The 22,797-nt window shown below is 45.1% G+C and overlaps 1 protein-coding gene across 1 annotated transcript in view; it reads left to right on the top strand.

Annotated features, from left to right (window-relative positions):
* Positions 1-21,313, top strand: part of LOC137368655 (interleukin-6 receptor subunit beta) — a 98,118-nt gene extending 76,805 nt beyond the window's left edge. The window contains exons 14-15 of the mRNA XM_068028792.1: positions 16,384-16,465; positions 19,614-21,313. Of these exons, the coding sequence (XP_067884893.1) occupies positions 16,384-16,465; positions 19,614-20,087 (556 nt within the window). The 3' untranslated portion in view covers positions 20,088-21,313. The remainder of the gene's footprint in view (positions 1-16,383; positions 16,466-19,613) is intronic.
* The last annotated feature ends 1,484 nt before the right edge of the window (positions 21,314-22,797 follow it).

Genomic DNA, 22,797 nt, shown 5'->3' with positions numbered 1-22,797 from the left:
GAGAGATTCTTAGTCTGGAGTAGTTAAACATTAATCTTTATTACAACTATTTACACTTCACACCAGTCTGTGTGACTCCTTCAAAAGCCATGCTGCATCTATCTTCGAGTCTCTCTCACATGTGATCTCTTACATCATCATGGTAGGAGTTATTCTCTATACTCTTTAACATTAACCCTTTTAATCCTTTCAAACCCTCATACTACATCTCTTTATCCAAATATATATTTACACACACTCACCTTTTTATTTACATACTACCCCATCTCCCCCCAAGTCCCTGACTTTATAGATTCAATCTGTCAGGAAGCTTCATAACTCTCCCTGGTCTTCTTGTCATCAGATGTGGCAGATTGGTTGTCTTTCTCTGATTTCTTGTGTCTTGACTTGGACGGCCTTCATTGAGGTTTGTAGTACTCAGTGCTTTCTGTATTCCCAGTTCAACAACTGATTCGTCTAAATGTATGATTGATTGACATTTTTGCTGTAAAGGAATAAGATTCCTTCTGTTCCTTCTTATAATATCTTCTGAAGTTCTTAGTAAATAAGATCGCTGTTGATTCTCCACTTTCTGGACAATTACTCCTCTGTTTTGGTCTCGTACCCATACCTTTTGCCCTTCTGACAACTTCGGTAGGTTTCTGGTATGTTATTTCCTGTTATAATTATAGGCTTGTTTCTTCCAATAAGACTTTTCTTTGTCTTGTACTCTCTAATAATCCTTGCTTTGTAACCCTGGAAGTAATTTCTTGGATAGAATTGGAAGTTGTGCTCAGAGTTTTCTTCCCATTAAGGGTTCGGTTGGTGCTAATCCGCATAATAATGGAGTAGTTCTGTAGGTCAGAAGTTCTAATTGGAAATCTTGATTTTTCTTCAACATTGCTTTAATGGTTCTGACTGCTCACTCAGCTTCTTCATTTGATTGTGGATACCTAGGGGATGAACAAATCCACTGATTTCCACAAAGTTTTCAAAGTAATTCTTTACAAATTGTGGATCTTTATCGGATGCTATCTGATCAGGTATCCCATGTATTGCAAAAACTTCAATTGACTACTTCAATTGTTGTTGTGCACATCCGTTTAACCTCGAACCATCTTGAGAGGCTGTAATTAGATAGGATCTTCCATCAAAGTAAAATAGATCGCCAACAATTCCCACGGTCTAGTTGGGAATTGGGTCAAAATTAAGAACATAGGAACAAAGAAAATAGGAGCAGGAGTAGGCCATTTAGAGTCATAGAGTCGTGCAGCATAGAAACAGGCCCTTCGGCCCACCGCATCCATGCCGACTATAATGCCTATCTATACTAATCCCACCTGCCTGCATTAATTCCATATCCCTCTATGCCTTGCTCATTCAAGTACCTGTCCAGATGCCTCTTAAATGTCTCTACTGTTCCTGCCTCCACCATCTCCTCAGGCTGCTCATTCCAGATACCTACTATTCTTTGTGTGAAAAATTTACCCCTTTGATCCCCTTTCAACCTCCTCCCTCTCACATTAAATCTATGCCCTCTAGTTTTAGTCACCCCTACCATGGGAAACAGACTCTGGCTATCTACCCTATCTATGCCTCTCATAATTTTATATACCTCTATCATGTCCCCTCTCAGCCTCCTTCGCTCCAGGGAAAATAGACCCAGCCTATCCAATCTCTCTTTATAACCCAAGCCCTCCAAACCAGGCAACATCCTTGTGAATCTTTTCTGCACCCTCTCTAGCTTAATCACATCTTTCCTGTAGTGCGGTGACCAGAACTGCACACAGTACTCCAAATGCGGCCTAACCAACGTCATGTACAACTGTAACATGACGTCCCAACTCTTGTACTCAATGCTTCGGCCAATGAAGACAAGCATGCCATACGCCTTCTTCACCACCCTGTCTACCTGTGTTGCCACTTTCAGGGAACTATGTACTTGCACCCCAAGGTCTCTCTGCTCAACAACACTTCCCAGGGCCCTGCCATTCACTGTATATGTCCTACCCTGGTTTAACTTCCCAAAATGCGACACTTCACACTTGTCTGCGTTAAATTTAATTTGCCAATCCCTTGTCCGCTTTCCCAGTTTATCTATATCCTGTTGTAACCTTAGACAACCTTCTTCACTTTCCACTATACCACCAATTTTGGTGTCATCTGCAAACTTACTAATCATAGCCCCTCCATTCACATCCAAGTTATTAATATATATGACAAACAACAGAGGGCCCAGCGGCACACCACTGGTCACCTGCCTCCAATCGGAAAAACAACCCTCCACTACCACCCTCTGCCTCCTTAGATAAGGAGACCAAAACTGTACACAATACTCCAGGTGAGGTCTCACCAAAACTTTATACAATTGCAGCATTTCTTAAGTGGTGAGAGGTTGAGAAGTGTTGATGTCCAAAGAGACCAGGGTGTCCTTATTCATGAGTCACTAACAGCTAGTATGCAGGTGCAGCAAGCAATTAGGATGGCAAATGGTATGTTAGCCTTCATTGCAAGGGGATTTGAGTACAGGACTAAAGATGTCTTGCTGCAATTGTATCAAGTTTTGGTGAGACCTCACCTGGAGTATTGTGTACAGTTTTGGTCTCCTTATCTAAGGAAGAAATACTTGCCATACAGAGAATGCAACAGAGGTTCACCAGACCAATCCCTGGGATGGTAGAATTGTCTTATGAGGAGAGATTGCAGAAACTGGGCCTGTATTCTCTTGTGTTTTGAAGAATGAGAGTTGATCTCATTGAAACTTATAAAATTCTTACAGGGCGTGACAGGGTAGATGCGGATAGGATGTTTCCTCTGTCTAGAACCAGGGGACATAGTCTCAGAATAAGGGGTAGGCCACTTAAGAATGAGATGAGGAGGAATTTCTTCACTCAGAAGGTGGTGAATCTTTGGAATTCTCTACCCAGAGGGCTGTGGAAGCTCAATCATTGAGCATGTTCAAGACAGAAATTGATAGAAACAGAGGAACATAGGAAGTAGGAACAGGAAAATGCCATTTGGCCTGTCAAGCATGCTCCGCCTTTCAGACAGATCATGGCTGATCATGTACCTCAGTGCCATTTTTCCCCACTATCCCCATATCAATTGATGTCAGTTTCTCCAGAAATCTATCAATTCTCTCTGATTCTGTCTGTGAACTGCACATATGTCACAATTCATAATCAGTTCTTCGATATCCTTGGAGATTCTTGGCCACTACACGGACGTCTGAGCCCATGCTCTACATTTAGTTATGCCCATATGACCCTAGTGTATTTTCTCCAAGATATCTAATTGGAGTGACTCTGGAATCACCAATCTCTCATCATATACCAGCAAATCATCCACTATGGTAAAGTGTCTTCTGTGTTTGAAGAAGATTTTCATCCTCTTACCCTTGGGCCTCTGTTGTGGCCAACCTTACTCGCAATATTGGCGGACATAGATGCATTCTTCATTTTGCCTCTGCGCCTAATGAATTTGTTGGACTTGCTTTTCCCAGGTTCTCTGTCCATGTAGAACTCCTGCAGGAACTTGCTGAATTTTTCTTTCTCACTCTGGTAGTCTTTGAGCAGCATGCTGGGTTGTGCTGTGTTGTGTGGGTTCTCTCTCCGCTGGGCAGGCTGTCTAACTGAATCCGGACTTTCCATAGTGCTCAGGCCGGGGTCGGTGGGGGGAGTGGGAGTGGGGGGGCTCTCCCTCTGTCCTGGCTCTGTCGCCCTAGACCAGTGAACAATTTCAGGAATTCCTCTTGAAAGTGACTCCTGGATTCTTGTTTGATTTCTTCTACTTTCTCTCGAAGATGAAGTTCAATACAAACTCTTCTAATTAAGAGTAAGAACTCCTGATTGCTTGGAACTTACAGTGTTTCTAATAATGTCTCCTTGGACTGAAGTGTTACCTGTAACTTCCCCTGTACTTCAAGTTCAACCCTTTCTAGGCAATGTAACTGAGTTTCCGTTGGTTGCAGAAAGTGTGTGGATAGCCACGCCTCTTTGTCTGATAAGACCATTGCACTTGTTCCGGTGTCAAGTTTGAAATTAGTGATATGTCTGTTGACATATATATGTCTGCAGACCAAAATGCCTGATTCAGATCATTGATCTCACCAAGAAAATGTTTCGATTGCTCTGCTGCAGGAGGTTGTTTAACTTTATTAACCACTCTATTCTTGAATGCTATTTCTTTAGAACTTGAGGTAGTCAAGATTTTATTTTGGCACATTTTACTGAAATGCCCTATTTTTCTACAATAAAAGCATTCTGCTCGATTTGCAGGACACTGTTTGCACCTGTGGATACTTTTGGTGCCACATCACTGGCTGGGTTTAATGGCATCTTTCGCTTCCCCACCCCCCACCACCCCACCAGTGTACCTTTTTTCCTGGTGTCTCTTTTTAAGCCCTCTGGTGAAGGAAATGAACAGTTACAGAAGGTTTCTTTCTTCACCTCACAGGATTGCTCTTTTGTTCTTCTGGACTTCAGCTTGCCTCAACTGCTGAATAGCTTCATCCAGAGTGCGGTCTTCTTTAGACTGCAAAAAATCTGAAATGGATTCATCAGCAACACCCACAATGTATGATCTCTTATCAAGTCTGTTTTAAGGTCTCCATACTCACATCCCTCTGCAAGCCTGTAAAGGTCATTGATAAACGCATCGACTGTTTCGCCTGCTTTTGGGACCTTTTTGTTGAATCGTGCTCTTTCTAAGATATCATTGCTCCACAAGTTAAAATAAGAATCAAAAGCTTTTAAAACTTCATTGAATTTGACCGATGCCTCATTAAGACCTTGTCTGGCAATCACATCAGCTGTAGCCCCAAGAGAATACATCAGTGTGTTCATTGGCTCTGCTTCAGACTGTCTGTCTAACTTAAATGCAATTCTGCATCTGAGAAATCTTTTCCTCCATAAAACCCAGTTTTGAATCTGATTGGGTCCCTCTTGATTTTGGAAACTCTCCGGCATTCCCAATTTTTGATGCATGTTGCTTTATTTTATAGACTTTTTTAGAGTGTTCCCCTCTAAGAAACTCTTGTTTTTTTCAGGCTAGCTTGCTTTAATAGAGTGTCACAGGTGCTCTCGAGTGTTCCCTGCTGTTTTTAATAGGCTGGTCTAGGATTTCTCCCTAGCTTGAGAATTTTGCTTTGTTTTTTCAGGCTCGCTTGCTTTAATGGAGTTGGCACAGCTGTTTGAGAATTCCCTGCTATTTTAATAGGCTGTTCTAGGGTTTTCCCCTTTCTTTGAGAACTTCAATTTACTTGTTTCTCTTCAGGTTGGTTGCAACTGGAGTGCCCCTGCTGTGTTCAGGAGTTTGCCACACTTTTCGACAGTTCATGCATTTTTCTGGGGGGTTTCCGCTCTTTACCCTCATGTTCCCTGAGTGAAGGATTGGGTTTTTTGCCATTTATTTCTAGCATGATGCCTTCAGAAAATTACTCTAAGTCCTTCAAAGGCTTTTAATGCAACTCCTCAACCGTTGGCACTGTAACTCACCCTATCACTGGAATTTATTTGCAGACAACCAAGCTTCTGTTTTGTGGAGTAGCCTGTCTTCCACCACAGCTGCAGAGCTTCTCTCAGCCTCTTCTCGAGCTCTGCAGTTTTTTTGGCAGATTCTTCTTCTGGGTGTAGGATGGTAAGAACTTCATTTGTTCTTGATCCCACCGCTGATCACCATATTATATGTTTGTTTGGTACGCAATGGACTGACCCACAACCTTCTGATGGAATGGGTCAAAATGATATATTGAGTATACTCATTAAGGATATCTGTCAGGACTGTGGAACATAGGGGAGAAGGTACTGAGACGAGGTTTTAATTCCAGCTTTTTAAAAATTTATTAATTGAATCTAAATTCCACCAGCTGCCATGGTGGGATTTGAACCTGTGTTTCCACAGCATTAGCCTGGGCCTCTGGATTATTAGTCCAGTGACATTACCACTATTGTGCCAGCCGAGTGGTATGAACAAAACAGTCAAAACAAATCAGGAGAGTAAGCATTAATAACTATAGAAGGATGATATGAAAACTGTAATGGAAAGACAGTTCCGGTTTGGACCTGGCGATAACAATTTCAGGAGAGAAAAGGAGCAGGAAAAAGTGACAAAGTGGCATTGTTAGTGAAGGTATCTACCATGACACCGGGATATAAGGGAATCCTTGGGCCTTGGGTTAAGACAAAATCCATCTGGATAAAATTAAGAAATGGAAAGAGAAATGGTAAAATTCTTGGTGTGCGTTACAGGCAGACAGTTCAGTGAGAAATGTGCAAGAACAGCAGGGCAAGAATATTGGCCAATTTTAACTATCCCAAGATAGACTACATTAAGATATTCATGTGGTCAAAGTGGGAAATGCTTTTTAGAATGCATCCAAACTGCTTCTAAGATCAGTACTTTTATAGCCCAAAAAGCAAAGAAGCATTGCTTGATTTAGTTCTGGGCTAATAACTGAATCACAGAAACACAGAATCACAGAATTGTTACAGCACAGAAGGAGGCCATTCGGCCCGTCGTGTCTGCGCTAGCTCTCCAAAAGAGCAATTTACCTATTGCTACTCCCCCACCTTCTCCCCGTAGCCCTGCACATTCCTCCTTTTCAGATAACAATCCAATTCTCTCTTGAATGCCTCGATTTAACCTGCCTCCACCACACTCTCAGTTAGTACATTCCAGATCCTAACCACTCGCTGCGTGTAAAAAGGAAGAGTTTTTCCCTATCTACGCTTTCCAGACCCTTCATGATTTTGAACACCTCTATCAAATCTCCTTTCAGCTTTCTCTTCAAGAAGAACAGTTCCTACCTCTTCAATCTATCCACGTAACTGAAGTTCCTCATCCCCGGAAACAGTCTTGTGAATCTTTTCTGCACTCTAATGCTTTCACATCTTTCCTAAAGCCCAGAACTGGACACAATACTTACAGTGGTATAGTGTTCTTTACAAGTTTAACATAACTTCCTTACTTTTATTTAGAAATACAGCACTGAAACAGGCCCTTCGGCCCAACGTGTCTGTGCCGACCAACAACCACCCATTTATACTAATCCTACATTAATCCCATATTCCCTACCACATCCCCACCATTCTCCTACCACCTACCTACACTAGGGGCAATTTACAATGGCCAATTTACCTATCAACTTGCAAGTCTTTGGCTGTGGGAGGAAACCGGAGCACCTGGCGAAAACCCACGCGGTCACAGGGAGAACTTGCAAACTCCGCACAGGCAGTACCCAGAACTGAACCCGGGTCGCTGGAGCTGTGAGGCTGCGGTGCTAACCACTGCGCCACTGTGCTGCCCCACTATGCCCCTATTAATAAAGCCCAGGACGCTGTATGCTTTATTAACCGCACTCTCAGCCTGTCCTGCCACCTTCAATGATTTATGCACATATACACCCAGGTCCCTCTGCTCCTGCACCCCCTTTAGAATTGCATCCTTTATTTATATTGTCTTTCCACATTCTTCCTACCAAAATGAATCACTTCACACTTCTCTGCAATAAATTTCATCTGCCATTTGTCTACCCATTCCACTAACCTGTCTATGTCCTTTTGAAGTTCTACACTATCCTCCGCACAGTTCACAATGCTTCCAAGTTTTGTATCATGTGCAAATTTTGAAATTGTGCCCTGTACCCCAAGGTCTAGGTCATTAATATATATCAGGAAAAGCAAGGGTCCCAACACTGACCCCTGGGGAACTGCACGACAAACACCTTCCTCCAGTCTGAAAAACATCCATTAACCACTACTCTCTGCTTCCTGTCACTCAGCTAATTTTGTATTCATGTTGCTACTGTCCCTTTTGTTCAATGAGCTGTAACTTTGCTCACAAATCTATTGTGCGACACTTTATCAAATGCCTTTTGAAAGTCCATGTACACCACATCAACAGCATTGCCTTCATCAACCCTTTCTGTTACCTCAGCAAAAAACTCCAGCAAGTTAGTTCAGCACGATTTGCTCTTCACAAATCTGTGCTGGCTTTCCCCAATTAATCTGCATTTGCCCAAGTGACTATTAATTTTGTCCCCAATTATCATTTCTGGAAGCTTCCCCATCACTGAGATTAAACTGACTGGCCTGTAGTTGCTAGGATAAAAACAAGAAGTGCTGGAAATACTCAGCAGATCTGGCTGCATCTGTGGAGAGAGAAACAGAGTTAACGTTTCAGGTCAGTGACCTTCATCAGAACTGACCTGAAAAGTTAACTCTTGTTTCTCTCTTCGCAGATGCTGCCAGACCTGCTGAGTATTTCCAGCACTTCTTGTTTTTATTTCAGATTTCCAGCATCCGCAGTATTTTGTTTTTACTGTAGTTGCTGGGCTTACCTTTACACCCTTTTTTGATCAAGGGGTGTAACATTTGCAATTCTCCAGGCCTCTGGTGCCACTCCTGAGTCTAAGGAAGACTGGCAAATTATTGTCAGTGCCTCCGCAATTTCTACTCTCACTTCCCTCAGTATCCTTGGATGTATCTCATTCGGTCCTGGTGCCTTATCCACTTTAAGTACAGACAGCCTATACAATACCACCTCCTTTTCAATTTTAAACTGATGAGCAAGAGTAGAACAAATGGGAAACAGAAACCACTGCATTTGCTGCTCTCCACAGACAACATTCCCTCCATTTCCACCTGGCTCCAGCAGTTTAGCAAAGGTTGTGTTCCATCGACAATGAGTATTTCAGTCTACACTTCCCAACCTCCAATCCCATTCACATCAGATCATTTTTCCCACTTCTTTCTGAAGGAATTAATTACTACAGCGTCAACTGTTTTTTTTAGTGCACGGAGCCATCATGGAGAGGGTGGGGGGGGGGGGGTGTTGCAGAAATAAGATTTCTTCAAATAGCTGGCCCCACATAAAAGTTGTAGATGTTAAATCTGTGACTTTTGGTTCTCTGATGGTTTGCTGAATTGAATTCACTTTTTTGTTTTTCCTTTGAGCATTCGGCTATGCTTCAGTTAGGCATTATGGCGTTCTTGTTTGTAATCAGGATATATTTCACTTACTGAATTAAAAAGGGCAAGGATGCTGTTAATGTCACAGCCAGCGCCATTGCGATAAAGAACACTGGGCGCCGGCTCCCCACATTGTTGGGTGCGGAGAACTGATGCATAGCATGTGCTCTGTGTCCACGCTAGTGCTTAGAGCATGTGTGCAAGGCTTGCTAAAGGGCCCAGAGTACATCTAAATGAGGCCCATGATTCTTAATGCAGCAAGAGCACCTGAGCAATGCTGTAGTTGCTCAGTGCCTTTAAACAACAGAGGCTGAAGGAGAAACTGTTTTTCCATGCAGCAGTCTCTTAGCACCAGGGCCAACCAGTTTATCTAATTAATTACTCTAACATGCAGTCCCTGAGTGAGACTTTCTTTCATGCTCAGAAATAAATAGTATTCTATATCGATGCTAAATATAGGCATAAAAGCTTCTTTAGGTATGTGAAAAGGAAAAGATTAGCAAAGACAAATGTGGGTCCATTACAGGAGGAGACAGGAGAATTTGTGGGGGAGAATGGGGAAATGTCGGAGAGACCAAACAATTATTTTGTGTCTGTCTTCATGGAGGAAAATACAGAAAATGTCCTAGAAATATTAAGGAACCAAGGAACTTGTAAAAATGAGGAACTGAGAGAAATTAGTATCAATAAAGAGGTAGTGCTCGAAAAATTAACTGAACTGAAAGCTGATAAATGCCCTGGATCAAATGAGCTACATTCCAGAGTGTTGAAGGAGGTGGCTCTAGAGATAGTAGATGCATTGGCGGTTATCTTTCAAAATTCTATAGATTCAGGAAGGCTTCCTGCAGACTGGAAAGTAGCAAATGTAACCCCACTATTTAATAATGGAGCGAGAGAGAAAACGGAGAATTACAGACATCTTAGTTTGACGTCGGTAGGAGGTAAAATGTTAGAATCTATTATAAAGGATGTGATAACTGGACACTTGGAAAATAATGATATGATTGGGCTGAGTCAACATGGATTTATGAAAGGGAAGTCATGTTTGACAAATCTGATGTAATTTTTTGGGGATGTTACTTGGCGTATAGATAAAGGAGAACCAGTGGATGTGGTGTATTTGGATTTTCAGAAGGCTTTTGATAAGGAAAGAAATATAAGGCTGAAGCATTTGCAACAATCTTCAGTCAGAAGTGCTGAGTGGATGATCCATCTCCTCCTGAAGTCCCCAACATCACAAATGCCAGACTTCAGCCAATTCAATTCACTCTGCGTGATATTAACAAACGAATGAAGACACTGGATACTGCAAAGGCTGTGGGCCCTGACAACGTTCCGGCAATAGTACTGAAGACCTGCGCTCTGGAACTTGCCGCTCTCCTAGCCAAGTTGTTCCAGTATAGCTATAACACTGGCATCTATCTGGCAATGTGACAAATTGCCCAGGTATGTCCTGTACACAAAAAGCAGGATAAATCCAACCTGGCCACTTACCGTCCCATCAGTCTACTCTCAATCACCAGTAAAGTGATGGAAGGTGCCATTGACAGTGCTATCTAGCGGCACTTGCTTAGCAATAACCTGCTCAGTGACTGTCAGTTTGGGTTCCGCCAGGGCCACTCAGCTCCTGACCTCATTACAGCCTTGGTTCAAACATGGATAAAAGAGCTGAACTCAAGAGGTGAGGTGAGAGTGACTGCCCTTGACATCAAGGCAGCATTTGACTGAGTATGGCATCAAGGAGCCCGAGCAAAACTGGAGTCAACGGGAAGCAGGGGGGAAACTCTCCACTGGTTGGAGTCGTACCTAGCTCAAAGGAAAATGGTTGTGGTTGTTGGAGTTCAAGCATCTGAGCTGCAGGATATCACTGCAGGAGTTCCTCAGGGTAGTGTCCTAGGCCCAACCATCTTCAGCTGCTTCATCAATGACGTTCCTTCCATCATAAGATCAGAAGTGGGGATGTTCACTGATGACTGCACAATGTTCAGCCTATTCGTGACTCCTCAGATACTGAAGCAGTCCGTGTAGAACTGCAGCAAGACCTGGACAATATCCAGGCTTGGGCTGATAAGTGGCAAGTAACATTCGCGCCACACAAGTGCCAGGCAATGACCATCTCAGACAAGAGAGAATCTGACCATCTCCCCTTCACATTCAATGGCATTACAATCACTGAATCCCCCACTATCAACATTCTGGGGGTTACCGTTGACCAGAAACGGAACTGAGTAGCCATATAAATACCGTGGCTACAGGAGCATGTTGGAGGCCAGGAATCCTGTGGCGAGTAACTCACCTCCTGACTCCCCAAAGCCTGTCCACCATCTAGAAGGCACAAGTCAGGAGTGTAATGGAATACTCTCCATTTGCCTGTTTGGGTGCGGCGCCAACAACTCAAGCAGCTCGACACCATCCAGGACAAAGCAGCCCGCTTCATTGGCATCCCATCCGTGAACATTCACTCCCTCCACCACCGATGTACAGTGGCAGCTGTGTGTACCATCTATAAGATGCACTGCAGCAATGCACCAAGGCTCCTTCGACTGCACTTTCCAAACCCGTGACCTCTACCACCCAGAAGGACAAGGACAGCAGTTGCATGGGAACACCACCACGTGCTAGTTCCCTTCCAAGCCACACATCATCCTAACTTGGAACTATATCACCGTTCCTTCACTGTCGCTGGGTCAAAATCCTGGAACTCCCTTTATTGCAGAACTTTTGGTGTACATACACCCCACATGGACTGCAGCAGTTCAAAAAGGCAGCTCACCACCACCTTCCCAAGGACAATTAGGGATGAACAATAAATGCTGGCCTAGCCAGCGATGCCCACATCCCAAGAACGAATAAAAAAATAAAGTCCCATACAGGAGGTTAGTGAACAAAATTACAGCACATGGGATTGGGGGTAATATACTGCTATGGATTGAGTATTGGTTAACAGACAGAAAACAGAGAGTGGGAATAAATGGGTCATTCACAGGATGGCAGGCTGTTACTAGTGGGATACTGCAAGGATCAGTGCTTGGGCCACAGCTGTTCACAATCTATATAAATGATTTGGAAGTGGGGACCAAATGTAATATTTCCAAATTTGCTGATGACACAAAACTAGGTGGGAATGTAAGCTGTGAGGAGGATGCAAGGAGGCTTCAAAGGGATTTGGACAGGCTAAGTGAATGGGTGAGAACATGGCAGATGGAATATAATGTGAACAAGTGTGAAGTGATCCAATTTGGCAGAAAAAAAGAAAAGCAGAGTATTTCTTAAATCATGAGAGGTTGAGAAGTGTTGATGTCCAAAGAGACCTGTGTGTCCTTGTTCACGAGTCATTAAAAGCTAGTATGCAGGTGCAGCAAGCAATTAGAAAGGCAAATAGTATGTTGGCCTTCATTGCAAGAAGAGTTGAGTAGAGGAGTAAAGATGTCTTGCTGAAATTGTATCGAGCCTTGGTGAGACTGCACCTGGAGTTTTGGTCTCCTTATCTAAGGAAGAAATACTTGCCATAGAGAGAATGCAATGGAGGTTCTCCAGACTAATCCCTGGGATGGCGGGATTGTCTTATGAGGAGAATTTTCAGAAACTGGACCTGCATTCTCTAGTGTTTCAAAGAATGAGAGGTGATCTCATTGAATCTGACAAAATTCTTACAGGGCGTGACAGGGTAGATGTGGATAGGATGGTTCCTCTGGCTGGTGAGTCTCAAATAAGGGACAGACTGAGATGAGGGGGAATTTCTTTACTCAGAGGGTGGTGAATCTGTGGAATTCTCTACCCCAGAGGGCTATGGAAGCTCGATCATTGAGCATGTTCAAAACAGGAATCGATAGATTTCTGAATACTAACAACATCACGGGATATGGGGATAGTGGGGAAAAATGGCATTGAGGTAGGTGATCAGCCATGATCTGTTCGATTGGCGGAGCAGGCTCGACGGGCTGACTGGCCTACTCCTGATCCTATTTCCGATGTTCCTATAAAAAAAATTAACAAACTCAGGTAAGAAGGGGGAGGTTGGTAACCTACAGGATACAACCATCATGCAACAGAATTACAGGAGCTCGCTCTGTTCATCATCTGCAATATAAGAGTGGGATGGTTGCTAAAAAACCAAAGGATTATTCCAGCACTAGAAGCAGCACAGGGAAGAGCTGTGAGGCTGATACTAAGGGCTTGGTTTTCTGGCAGGCGGCTGCACCCTGTTATCGGGCCCATATGGGGGTCTTCAGCCCAACCGTGTTGGCACTGCATCCACCGGCACAACATTCCAGAAGGCAGCCTCCTCATTGGTCGCCTTCGTACTTGCCATCCTCTTAAGGATGGCAGGCAGACTCCCAAAGCTGCAGGCCCAATTAGAGAGAGGTGGGCACTGCTGAGGCAGGCAGCCAAGTGCAAGGTCGCCGCAACATTACCTGCATAGCATTCATTTTATTTCAAGGCCCGAAGCCTGTAGGGCCATCAGGGTGCAGGCAAAACCTCTGTGCAGGACTAGCGATGGACGGGGCTGTGGCCTTTCATCCCTGGGGCTACGTTATTGGGGCATGGAGCCTCTGGCTCTGATGGCCACCTGGCCTGCTTCCACACACTGTCGTGGTGGGGGGTGCACTCAGATGTTGGTAAAATGCAAAATGGCCCCTAATTGGGGTCTTAATTAGACTAAAAACAAGAAATGCTGAAATACTCAGCAGGTCTGGCAGCATCTGTGGAGAGAGAAGCAGAGTTAATGTTTCAGATCAGTGACTCTCCATCAGAACTGGCAGAGCCAGAAATGTAATAGGTTTTAAGCAAGTAAAGCGGGGGTGGGGCAAGAGATAACAAAAGAGAAGGTGTTGATAGGGCAAGGTCACAGAGAATAACTGACCAGAAGGTCATGGAGCAAAGTCAAATGGTATGTTAATGGTGTGGTGAAAGACAAAGCGTTAGTACAGAGAGGGTGTGAATTGACAGAAAACTGAACAGCCTGGCCCCAAGCACAAACAGGAAAAAAACAGTGGGTAGGCACAGTAGAAACAAACTTGGTGACTTGGAGGGGAACTTGCAGGTGGTGGTGTTCCCATGCATCTGCGGCCCTTGTCCTTCTAAGTGGTAGAGGTTGCGGGTTTGGAAGGTGCTGTCGAAGGAGGCTTGGCGAGTTGCTACAGTGCGTCTTGTAGATGGTCCAACTACTGCCACTGTGGTGGAGGGAGTGAATGTTGAAGGTGGTGGATGGGGTAGCAGTCAAGTTGGCTGCTTTGTCCTTCTTAAGCTTCTTGAGTGTTGCTGGAGTTGCACTCGTCCAGGCAAATGGATAATACTGCATCACACTCCTGACTTGTGCCTTGTAGATGGTGGACAGGCTTTGGGGAGACAGGAGGACAGTTGCTCACCACCAAATTCCCAGCTTTTGACCTGCTCTTGTAGCCACGTTATTTATGTGGCTGGTCAAGTCAGTTTCTGGTCAAGGGTAATCCCCCAGGATGTTAATGGTGGGGGATTTAGTGATAGTAATGCCTTTGAATGTCAAAGGAGATGGTTAGATTCTCTCTTCTTGCAGATGGTCATTGCCTGGCACTTGTGTGGCGTGAAGGTAACTTGCCACTCATCAGCCCAAGCCTGAATGTTGTCCAGTTCTTGCTGCATGCAGGTATAGACTGTTTCAGTATCTGAGGAATTGCGAATGGAACTGAACATTGTGCAATCATCAGCGAACATCCCCACTTCTGACCTTATGCTGGAGGAAAGGTCATTGATGAAGTGGTTGAAGATGGTTTTGGGTGGCACAGTGGCTAGCACCACAGCTCCAGCAACTCGGGTTTGCTTCTGGGTACTGCCTGTACGGAGTTTGCAAGTTCTCCCCGTGACAGCATGGGTTTCCTCCGGGTGCTCCGGTTTCCTCCCACATGCCAAAGACTTGTGGGTTGATAGGTAAATTGGCCATTGTAAAAAATAGCCCCTAGTGTAGGTAGATGGTAGGAGAATTGAGGGAAGGTGGGGATGTGAGAGGGAAAATGGGATTAATATAGGATTCATATAAATGGGTGGTTGATGTTCGGCATGGACTTGTTGGGCCGAAGGGCCTGTTTTGGTGCTGTATCTCTCTATGACGCTATGGTTGGGCCTAGGACACTTCCCTGAGGAACTCCTGCAGGGATGTCCTGTGACTGAGATGATTGACCTCCAACAACCACAACCATCTTCCTTTGTGCTAGGTATGACTCCAACCAGTGGAGAGTTTTCCACCTGATTCCCATTGACTCCAGTTTTGCTAGAGCTCCTTGATGCCACACTCAAATGCTGCCTTGATATCAAGGGCAGTCACTCTCACTCCACCTCTGAAATTCAGCTCTTTGTTCATGTTTGGACCAAGAATGTAATGAGGTCAGGAGCTGAGTGGTCCTGGTGGAACCCAAACTGAGCATCGATCAAATTCTCACCCCAACCACTGCCCCCCCCCCCCCCCCCCCCCCCCCCCCCCCACCGCCCAACCCTTCTGATCTCCCCATTCCGACCCTTCCGGTCTCTTTCCCGAGCCTCTGATCTCTTCTCCCCCTGCTGGCCTCCAGTGTCCCATCTCTGGCCTAAATTTTCCCTGCCCCCCTGGCCTTGGATCTCCTCCACTCCAGCCTCCAATCTCCTCCCGTCTCCCCACACCCCCAACCCCCATTAACATTTCAGATCACTCCTTGCACTCCGTTCCTTGGCTGCGGCCTGGTGCCAAAGACCGACCTGCCTGATAGCCCACCAGGCTCTCAATCTGGGTGCAGTGGGGAAACAGAGACCAGAAATGTTAATCAGATCCTGCTGTTAAATTTGGCAGGACTGAAGGAAACCCACTCTTCCAGGTTTTGTGAATGCAAAACAGCCGTCCATGTCCCCCCACCTTCCATCCCCCCTACCACCACCCCACCCACCGCCCTGTAAATTAAATCAAATTGTGGATGTAGAACAGGGGGGCACAGGTTCTAACTAGTAAAAGGTAATTTTAGGGCTGATATCAGGAAATTCTTCTTCACACAAAGGATGATGAATACATGGAATAAACTTTCATACAGAATACTGGAGGCAAGAACTCAGGAATCATTTAAGGAACAGTTGAGGGGACTTTAGGGTCTTCCTGGAATGATGAATTAAGATGAGCCGAAATGCCCCTCATTTCCATAATTATCCTGTGAATCAAATATTCATTTCTTGAATTGTTTTATTTGTAATTAATGAGGGTTGTTCTTATTGGAATATATTAATTGTTTGTTTTGTCGTTGTGCAACTGTAAGTGAATCTGTCCCCAATCCATATAGCAAATTGTTTGGCACAGATTAATCCATGATCAGCCAGTGGTGAAAAATAGTAGTGGAATGAGTCACCTCACGAGACAGTGGCAATCTATCACAAACATCTCTATCTGTTGATTGTAGCCATTGTAAACATCTAACATTGCAAATAACTCTAATTTTAGAATAAAGAAAATGTTTTGGCCAAGTATACCGAATCCTGGAAACAGTCATGCAATCCAGATTATAGGAAGAGGTTCATCATTGGTATGTAACAGTTTTCTGTACCATTTTATGTATACAGCGTATTTACAGAACATCACAACTAAGCACTGGTAAACACTGCCCATCTGCTGTTTTATATACATGTAATTTTGGCAGGATTCAGTCTGTGTTGGGGGACCCACTGTGGAGAAGGAGGAGATCTGCTGCTTCTGGTGCAGGACTTCCTAATGCTTGTAGCACCTTAAAGAGGGACATCTGTCACCTGGGCATTCAGAAGTGTGGGGCCTCTGTTTCCGGGAAATGTATGAGAGTTCTGGAGAGTGCATCAATTCTGCCTCCCTCCCACTATAATTGATTACATTAATAGGGGTGGACCATTTAGATTTTAAACCCACCTTCTGGCCCTAGACCTGGCTGATGCCAGTAAAATGCTGATATGATTGGCATCCAGTGCTGTAAATGCAGTAATTATGGTAAATGTGACATATGTAACAGCAATACAGGGAAGGTCAGTACATGGACATAAATGGGACCCAATTTTCTACCCTCTATCCAACTAATATCAGAAAAGTGGTGCAAAAAGTGGTAAAATGCTGGGAATGCTCAGCATTTTCTGTTTGTATTTCAGATCTCCAGCATCTGCAGTATTCTGCTTTTGTATCAGAAAATTGGAGTTACTCCAGTGGAAAATCTTGCAGTAGATTTTTCCAAAGTGACTCCCTCGTAGTTAGTGGAGTTCTGCATTCTTGCAGCGGGTCTTGAAGGACAACTTTCCGGCAATAGTTTGAGTATTAGAAACAAAAATCCCCCCTTGCATCCCTCCCAAACAGAAATATTCTTTAGCTGATGAGGGAGGGGGAGGAAACAAGGTGAATCCAGGTCATTGCTAATCCTCTGTATGAATGAGAAGCCTGCTCTAATGACAAGCCTGAGTAGACACACAGATTTTTCCCCACCTACACACTCACCCTATCCCCATTTGTAGAAACTTTCTCTACTGGTTCAACTGAGACAAGGAGTTGGCTCAGCTGGAGAACTTCATGTGTAAACCAATATCCTGTCGATGATGGCACACTGCTTCATGGTGCATCTATACACTCTGTCACTTGGCTGTTTATCAGGGTTGATAACATAGTAAGGATGCTCTGGTAGTGCAGGCACCAAAAAGGCATTGGTACAAACAGGCCTTAGGTCAGTTGCTTGCCTGCCTGATTCACACAGCAAGCCATTCAGTGGTTATTCTGTCTTTACATCCCAGATGACACTGTGCATTTTGTGCTGTATTGTCATTAATGTCTTTAAGAAATGTTAATGACTTGGGCCGGAATTTTACGACCCTCCGCGGGAGCGGGCTGGTGGCGGGGGAGGTTCGTAAAATTGAGTGGGAGGTGCGGGGGGGGGTGTGGTGGTGGGGGGGTGGGCAGGGAGTGCCATTCCCGACGCCTTCCCTCTCCTACTGCAAATTTACAAGGGGTGACGGCGGCGAGAGACGACCCGCCCACCCCAGGCCAATCAAGGCCCTTCAGTAGCCAATTAACTGCCACTTAAGGGCCTCCTCCTGCCACCGCTGGTATTTCACCAGCGGCTGGCAGGCACTGAGGTCCCCCAGGAGGCTGCCAAGTAAAGCCTGGCGGTCTCCTTGCAGGCTGGGCCGGGCCCTCCTGAATGGACACCCTGTGCCCCACGGAGGGCCCCCACCAAGCTCCAACTGCCCCCACTGCACAACACTCACCCTCCACCACTCCCAGCCAACCTCCCCTTGCCTTGCCAAGACCCGGCCAATTGTCCTCGGTGAGGCCCCAGACACGTAGCAGGTTTCTGGGCCAGCTTCCCCTATTAATGTAATTAATTGGAGTGGGAGGGGGACAGAATTGATGCAGCTGTCTCTTTTCCATCTGTGGTCTGTTGTCTGCTGCAATTTCTGAAGTTAGGCATCTCACTGCATATATCCTTCTATTTCAACAACAACCTGCAGTTTTATAGCATCTTTAATGCAAGAAAATGTCCCAAGTTGCTTCACAGGAGGGTTTTCAAACAAAATATCCTGGTTATAAAGAAGGAAGGGGAAGATCTGAAGAGATGCACGAAGAGTGGATTTACACACAGGGTGGTCATGTCACACTAAATGGTGTGTATAGAACAAGGTGCACCTACCTAGACATGTCTGAAGAAATCTACCCTGCACCAGTAAAGATTCATCAGAGAGGCAATTGTAAAAACGTAGGGCGGTATTTTATGCCCTCCCCCGTGGTGAGTTTGGAGGTGGGGAGGGCATTTAATCGGGTGGGATGGTGGTGGGTGCCACCTTCCCGCCTCCACCCCGATTAAGTCTGTGGTGGGAAGGCCTGTGGACAGCCTTCCGGCCCGCCGCCAACTGAGGCCCTTAAGGGGCAATTGATGCCCAATTAAGGGCCTCTCACCGCCACCGCTGTTATTAGCCCAGTGGCGGGTGGGTCTCTCGCCACAAGTCGGCCTGCGAGGCCCCTGAGGCATTGGGGACTAGGCCAGCTTCCTGGAGGTGGCCCTCCCCGCCTGCTTGTTAACAGCTATGGCCATAGGCCACCCTGCGGAGGGTTTCCCCCATCCATAATGGTGGCCCGGCTGCAGAGGCCATTTTTTTAATTTGAAACTTTTAAAAGTAGCAGAGAGGGCACCTCAAGATGGAGGCACCCTCCCTCTCTCTTACCTGAACTGCAGGCTGCTGCTCCTTCCGAGCTGGAGGGCTTCCTATTGGCCCTTCAGCTTTGAGAGCCCGTCCACCATCCTTAATTGGATGGCGAGTCTGCCCTTTGGCTACTAATTAGCCAATCCGGGGAAAGTCATTGCCAGCTAACTGTTTCCCACACAGCGCAGGGTCGTGACCCCCATTTGACCCTGACATCAGGGTCCCGACCTAAGCCCAAAATCCTGCCCCTTGTCTTTATGATTTTGTGGAGTAAATTAACACTGTCAGCTGAAAGAAACAGTGTACAGTAGGCATGGAGCTCATTCCTAAATCTGTCCTTATCCTCCCTCTGTTCTTCATTAATTCTGAGACCACATTCCCTTCTCATTCCAGGTCTTTCTCACTCTTTCATCCATCTTCTCAGCTCCAATATTTGTAACACCTTGTCTGCCTCCCCTACTATAAATGGCTTGGATTTTATATTGCTACCATGAATACAGATTATTCTTTCTTTTGAATCAATAGCCACATATGGATGATGTATTGTTAAATCTGAATTCAAACTCACGTCTAATGGAAACAGAAGAGGAACCTGAAAGCCTTCATACTGTCGAAGAGGTCACCAGTGCAAACACAGATTATGGGCTGCAAGAGAACGAACAAAACAATATAACAGATCAGGAATCTAAAAATGATCTCCGTGAGAAACCGACAGTTATACAGGTAACTGATTACACAACCATGGAGAACTTCCGACAAATCATGCCAACCATTGCAAACTGTAATACAGTCATCCAGCCTAACAGAAGTGAATCAGAGTGTAATGACCAGTATCAACAGAGTGACTCTTTAATTCTGAGCTATATGAAACAACAGGTCCATCCAACAGGCATAGAGACAGCAGAAGATAATCTACTGGGAGCAGTTGCGACTGAAGGTCCAGAGCTGCTTAAAAGTCTTGATCATGTTAAGGTCCCACAGGGTCTGCATTCTCAGTGACTATTAAAAACAAACTGTTGAAATGTCCTACTGTAGTCATGACTATGGTGGAATATGCTCAAATAACTGATTTGAAGGCTGTTTCTAGAAATATGTCCATTGAACTATATTCAACCTGCAATCCTCTGGAATTAGCTGTGTCACGTACATATGACGGAAAGGTTTGTGTTTGTATTTTGTTACCTGCAGTTAAGGCCAGTTCAGCTGTGCCGCCACTGCTTTCTGGAGGTTTGACGACAGCGTGAGAGAATGGTACATAAAATGTTGGTATTTGTTCACTAAAATGAAGGTTCAAAGTCGAGAGGAGTTGGTTAAGACTACAGTCATCCAGCCTAACAGAAGTGAATCAGAGTGTAATGACCAGTATCAACAGAGTGACTCTTTAATTCCGAGCTATATGAAACAACAGGTCCATCCAACAGGCATAGAGACAGCAGAGTGGCACAGTGGTTAGCACTGCAGCCTCACAGCTCCAGCGACCCGGGTTCAATTCTGGGTACTGCCTGTGTGGAGTTTGCAAGTTCTCCCTGTGTTTGCGTGGGTTTTCTCCGGGTGCTCCGGTTTCCTCCCACATGCCAAAGACTTGCAGGTTGATAGGTTAATTGGCCATTATAAATTGCCCCTAGTATAGGTAGGTGGTAGGGAAATATAGGGACAGGTGGGGATGTGGTAGGAATATGGGATAAGTGTAGGATTAGTATAAATGGGTGGTTGATGGTCGGCACAGACTCGGTGGGCCGAAGGGCCTGTTTCAGTGCTGTATCTCTAAAGTAAAAGTAAAGTAAGAAGAGAAGTCAGATAGAACTGATTTTTGTGATTCTGCGAGAAGGTAGAGCTTTGAGATTGGTGAAAAAGAGATAATCATATTTGAGCTCAAGGCCATTTTATGTGCCTAAAATTATGTTCTTAAATGAAATTGTGTTTGTTTTATGCAAAATGTCCTCCCATCATTAATGATAAAGGGCTGGAGTTTAAGGAACCCTTGACGTCGGGATCTGTCGTAGGGAGGGGGGAGCTGCCTGAAGTTAAGGCCCACCACGGACCTCGATGCCAGCAAGGCCCGGCCCAATATTACCGGCGGCGGCGAGGCCTCATGGCGGCCCCCATCCCCCGCCACTTGGTGACAGGATCACGATTTAAATATTTAAATAAATTAAAATAAGTGAATTAATTAATCTCACGTCTCCTCCTGATGTCCCTCTGCGATCTTCAGGCCATCAGCTGGCACTGCCGCACCTTCGGATCCCCCTCCGGGGAAACGAAGTGGAACACTTGTGGGGGGGGGAAGGGGGGGGGTGGGGGGAGGGAGGTAAGTTTATCAGTGTGGGGTGGGGTGGGGGAATGGGGTGAAATTAGTGTCATGGGTGTAAGGGATGTTGGGAAGGGTTTTAGTTGAAAGTTTGTGCAATTTGTTGTGGGGGGGGAGAATGTCAGATGATAAAGGTAAGTGTTTTGGGGGGAAGGGCAAATAATTAATTTAATTGGGGGGGGGTGGGAGTAGGGCAAAGGAGATGTATTTATTTATTTTAATTCTATTTCCCTTTAAATACTTAAATTTCCTGGTAGGTCTGACAGCCCTTTAAAAATGGCGTCAGTGCCTGTGCACAGACAACTGATGCCATTACCAAGGACAGACAGCCCGCCCTCTCCACATGATTGGGCTGGGAGAGGATGCGGCCTGCCCCGGCTATTTAAATGAGCCGCCGCGCTTGGAATCGTGGCGGCTCTTTGGCGTTTAAGCGGGCTTATAAAATTCAGCCCAAAGATTCAAAACCATTTGGCAGGGAAGAGGATAACAAAGCATGAAGAGCCAAGTGTGTTGACTCTTGTCACATTGAGGGACTTAATAGGTTGAGTATCCATTAAGCAGGTGTTTGAAAAGCTTGAAAGAAGTGAAAATGCTGCAGCAAATAAAAATTATCCCAGTCAGCCAATGAAAAAGATTGAAAGAGAATGAACATGATTAAATAAGGAGGGAAATTTGCCTACAGTTTGTACCCAGCACTGCAACTGTCCTAGTCAATGCGGGTGATTTTCAGCCCACTACCGCACCGTTTTTCAATGAGAACTGGGTGGTAAGGAGATGAAAATCTCAAAACAAAATTTCCGCAAACTTCCCATCGTATTTGCACCCATTATATTTTTGCAGGGGTCCTTGAAATAGGCAGCTGCATTCCTGCCCAAATTGTAGACCTTCTCTGCACTGCCACCAAAACTAGAATGTCTCCCTTTTGGCTCAGTGGCCAGAATTGGACCCAATACTCAAAAGTGTGATCTGACCAGAGCACTGTACAGTTTGATCATGACTTACTGTGACTGCTTTGACTGTGTAGTTCAACATTCTATGTTTTTGCTGGTTGCTGCAAAACATTGTTTGGACATATGGAGCGTTAAGTCTACTAAGATTATTTTACATGGAATTGAAGTACAACTGAATGATCTGTGGTGTCCAGAATTTGATTTGTTGCCATTTCTGAACATGGCCTTCACATTGATCAGCTTCCAATCTATTAGCACTTCCAGTGTCCAGTAACCCCCAATAATGATTGCAATGCCTCACCAGTCTGCTTCCTAATCTGCTTTGGCACTTGAGGATAAACACTGATTCTCCCTGTGCAAATATCCCAGGACATTGCTGCAGGAGTTCCTCAGGGTAGTGTCCTAGGCCCAACCATCTTCAGCTGCTTCATCAGTGACCTTCCCTCCATCA

The sequence above is a fragment of the Heterodontus francisci genome, chromosome 4 (genome assembly GCF_036365525.1).
Source record: "Heterodontus francisci isolate sHetFra1 chromosome 4, sHetFra1.hap1, whole genome shotgun sequence".
Classification (NCBI taxonomy): domain Eukaryota; kingdom Metazoa; phylum Chordata; class Chondrichthyes; order Heterodontiformes; family Heterodontidae; genus Heterodontus; species Heterodontus francisci.
Note: the sequence above shows the minus strand (reverse complement) of the source record. Positions and strands in the feature narration are given on the sequence as shown.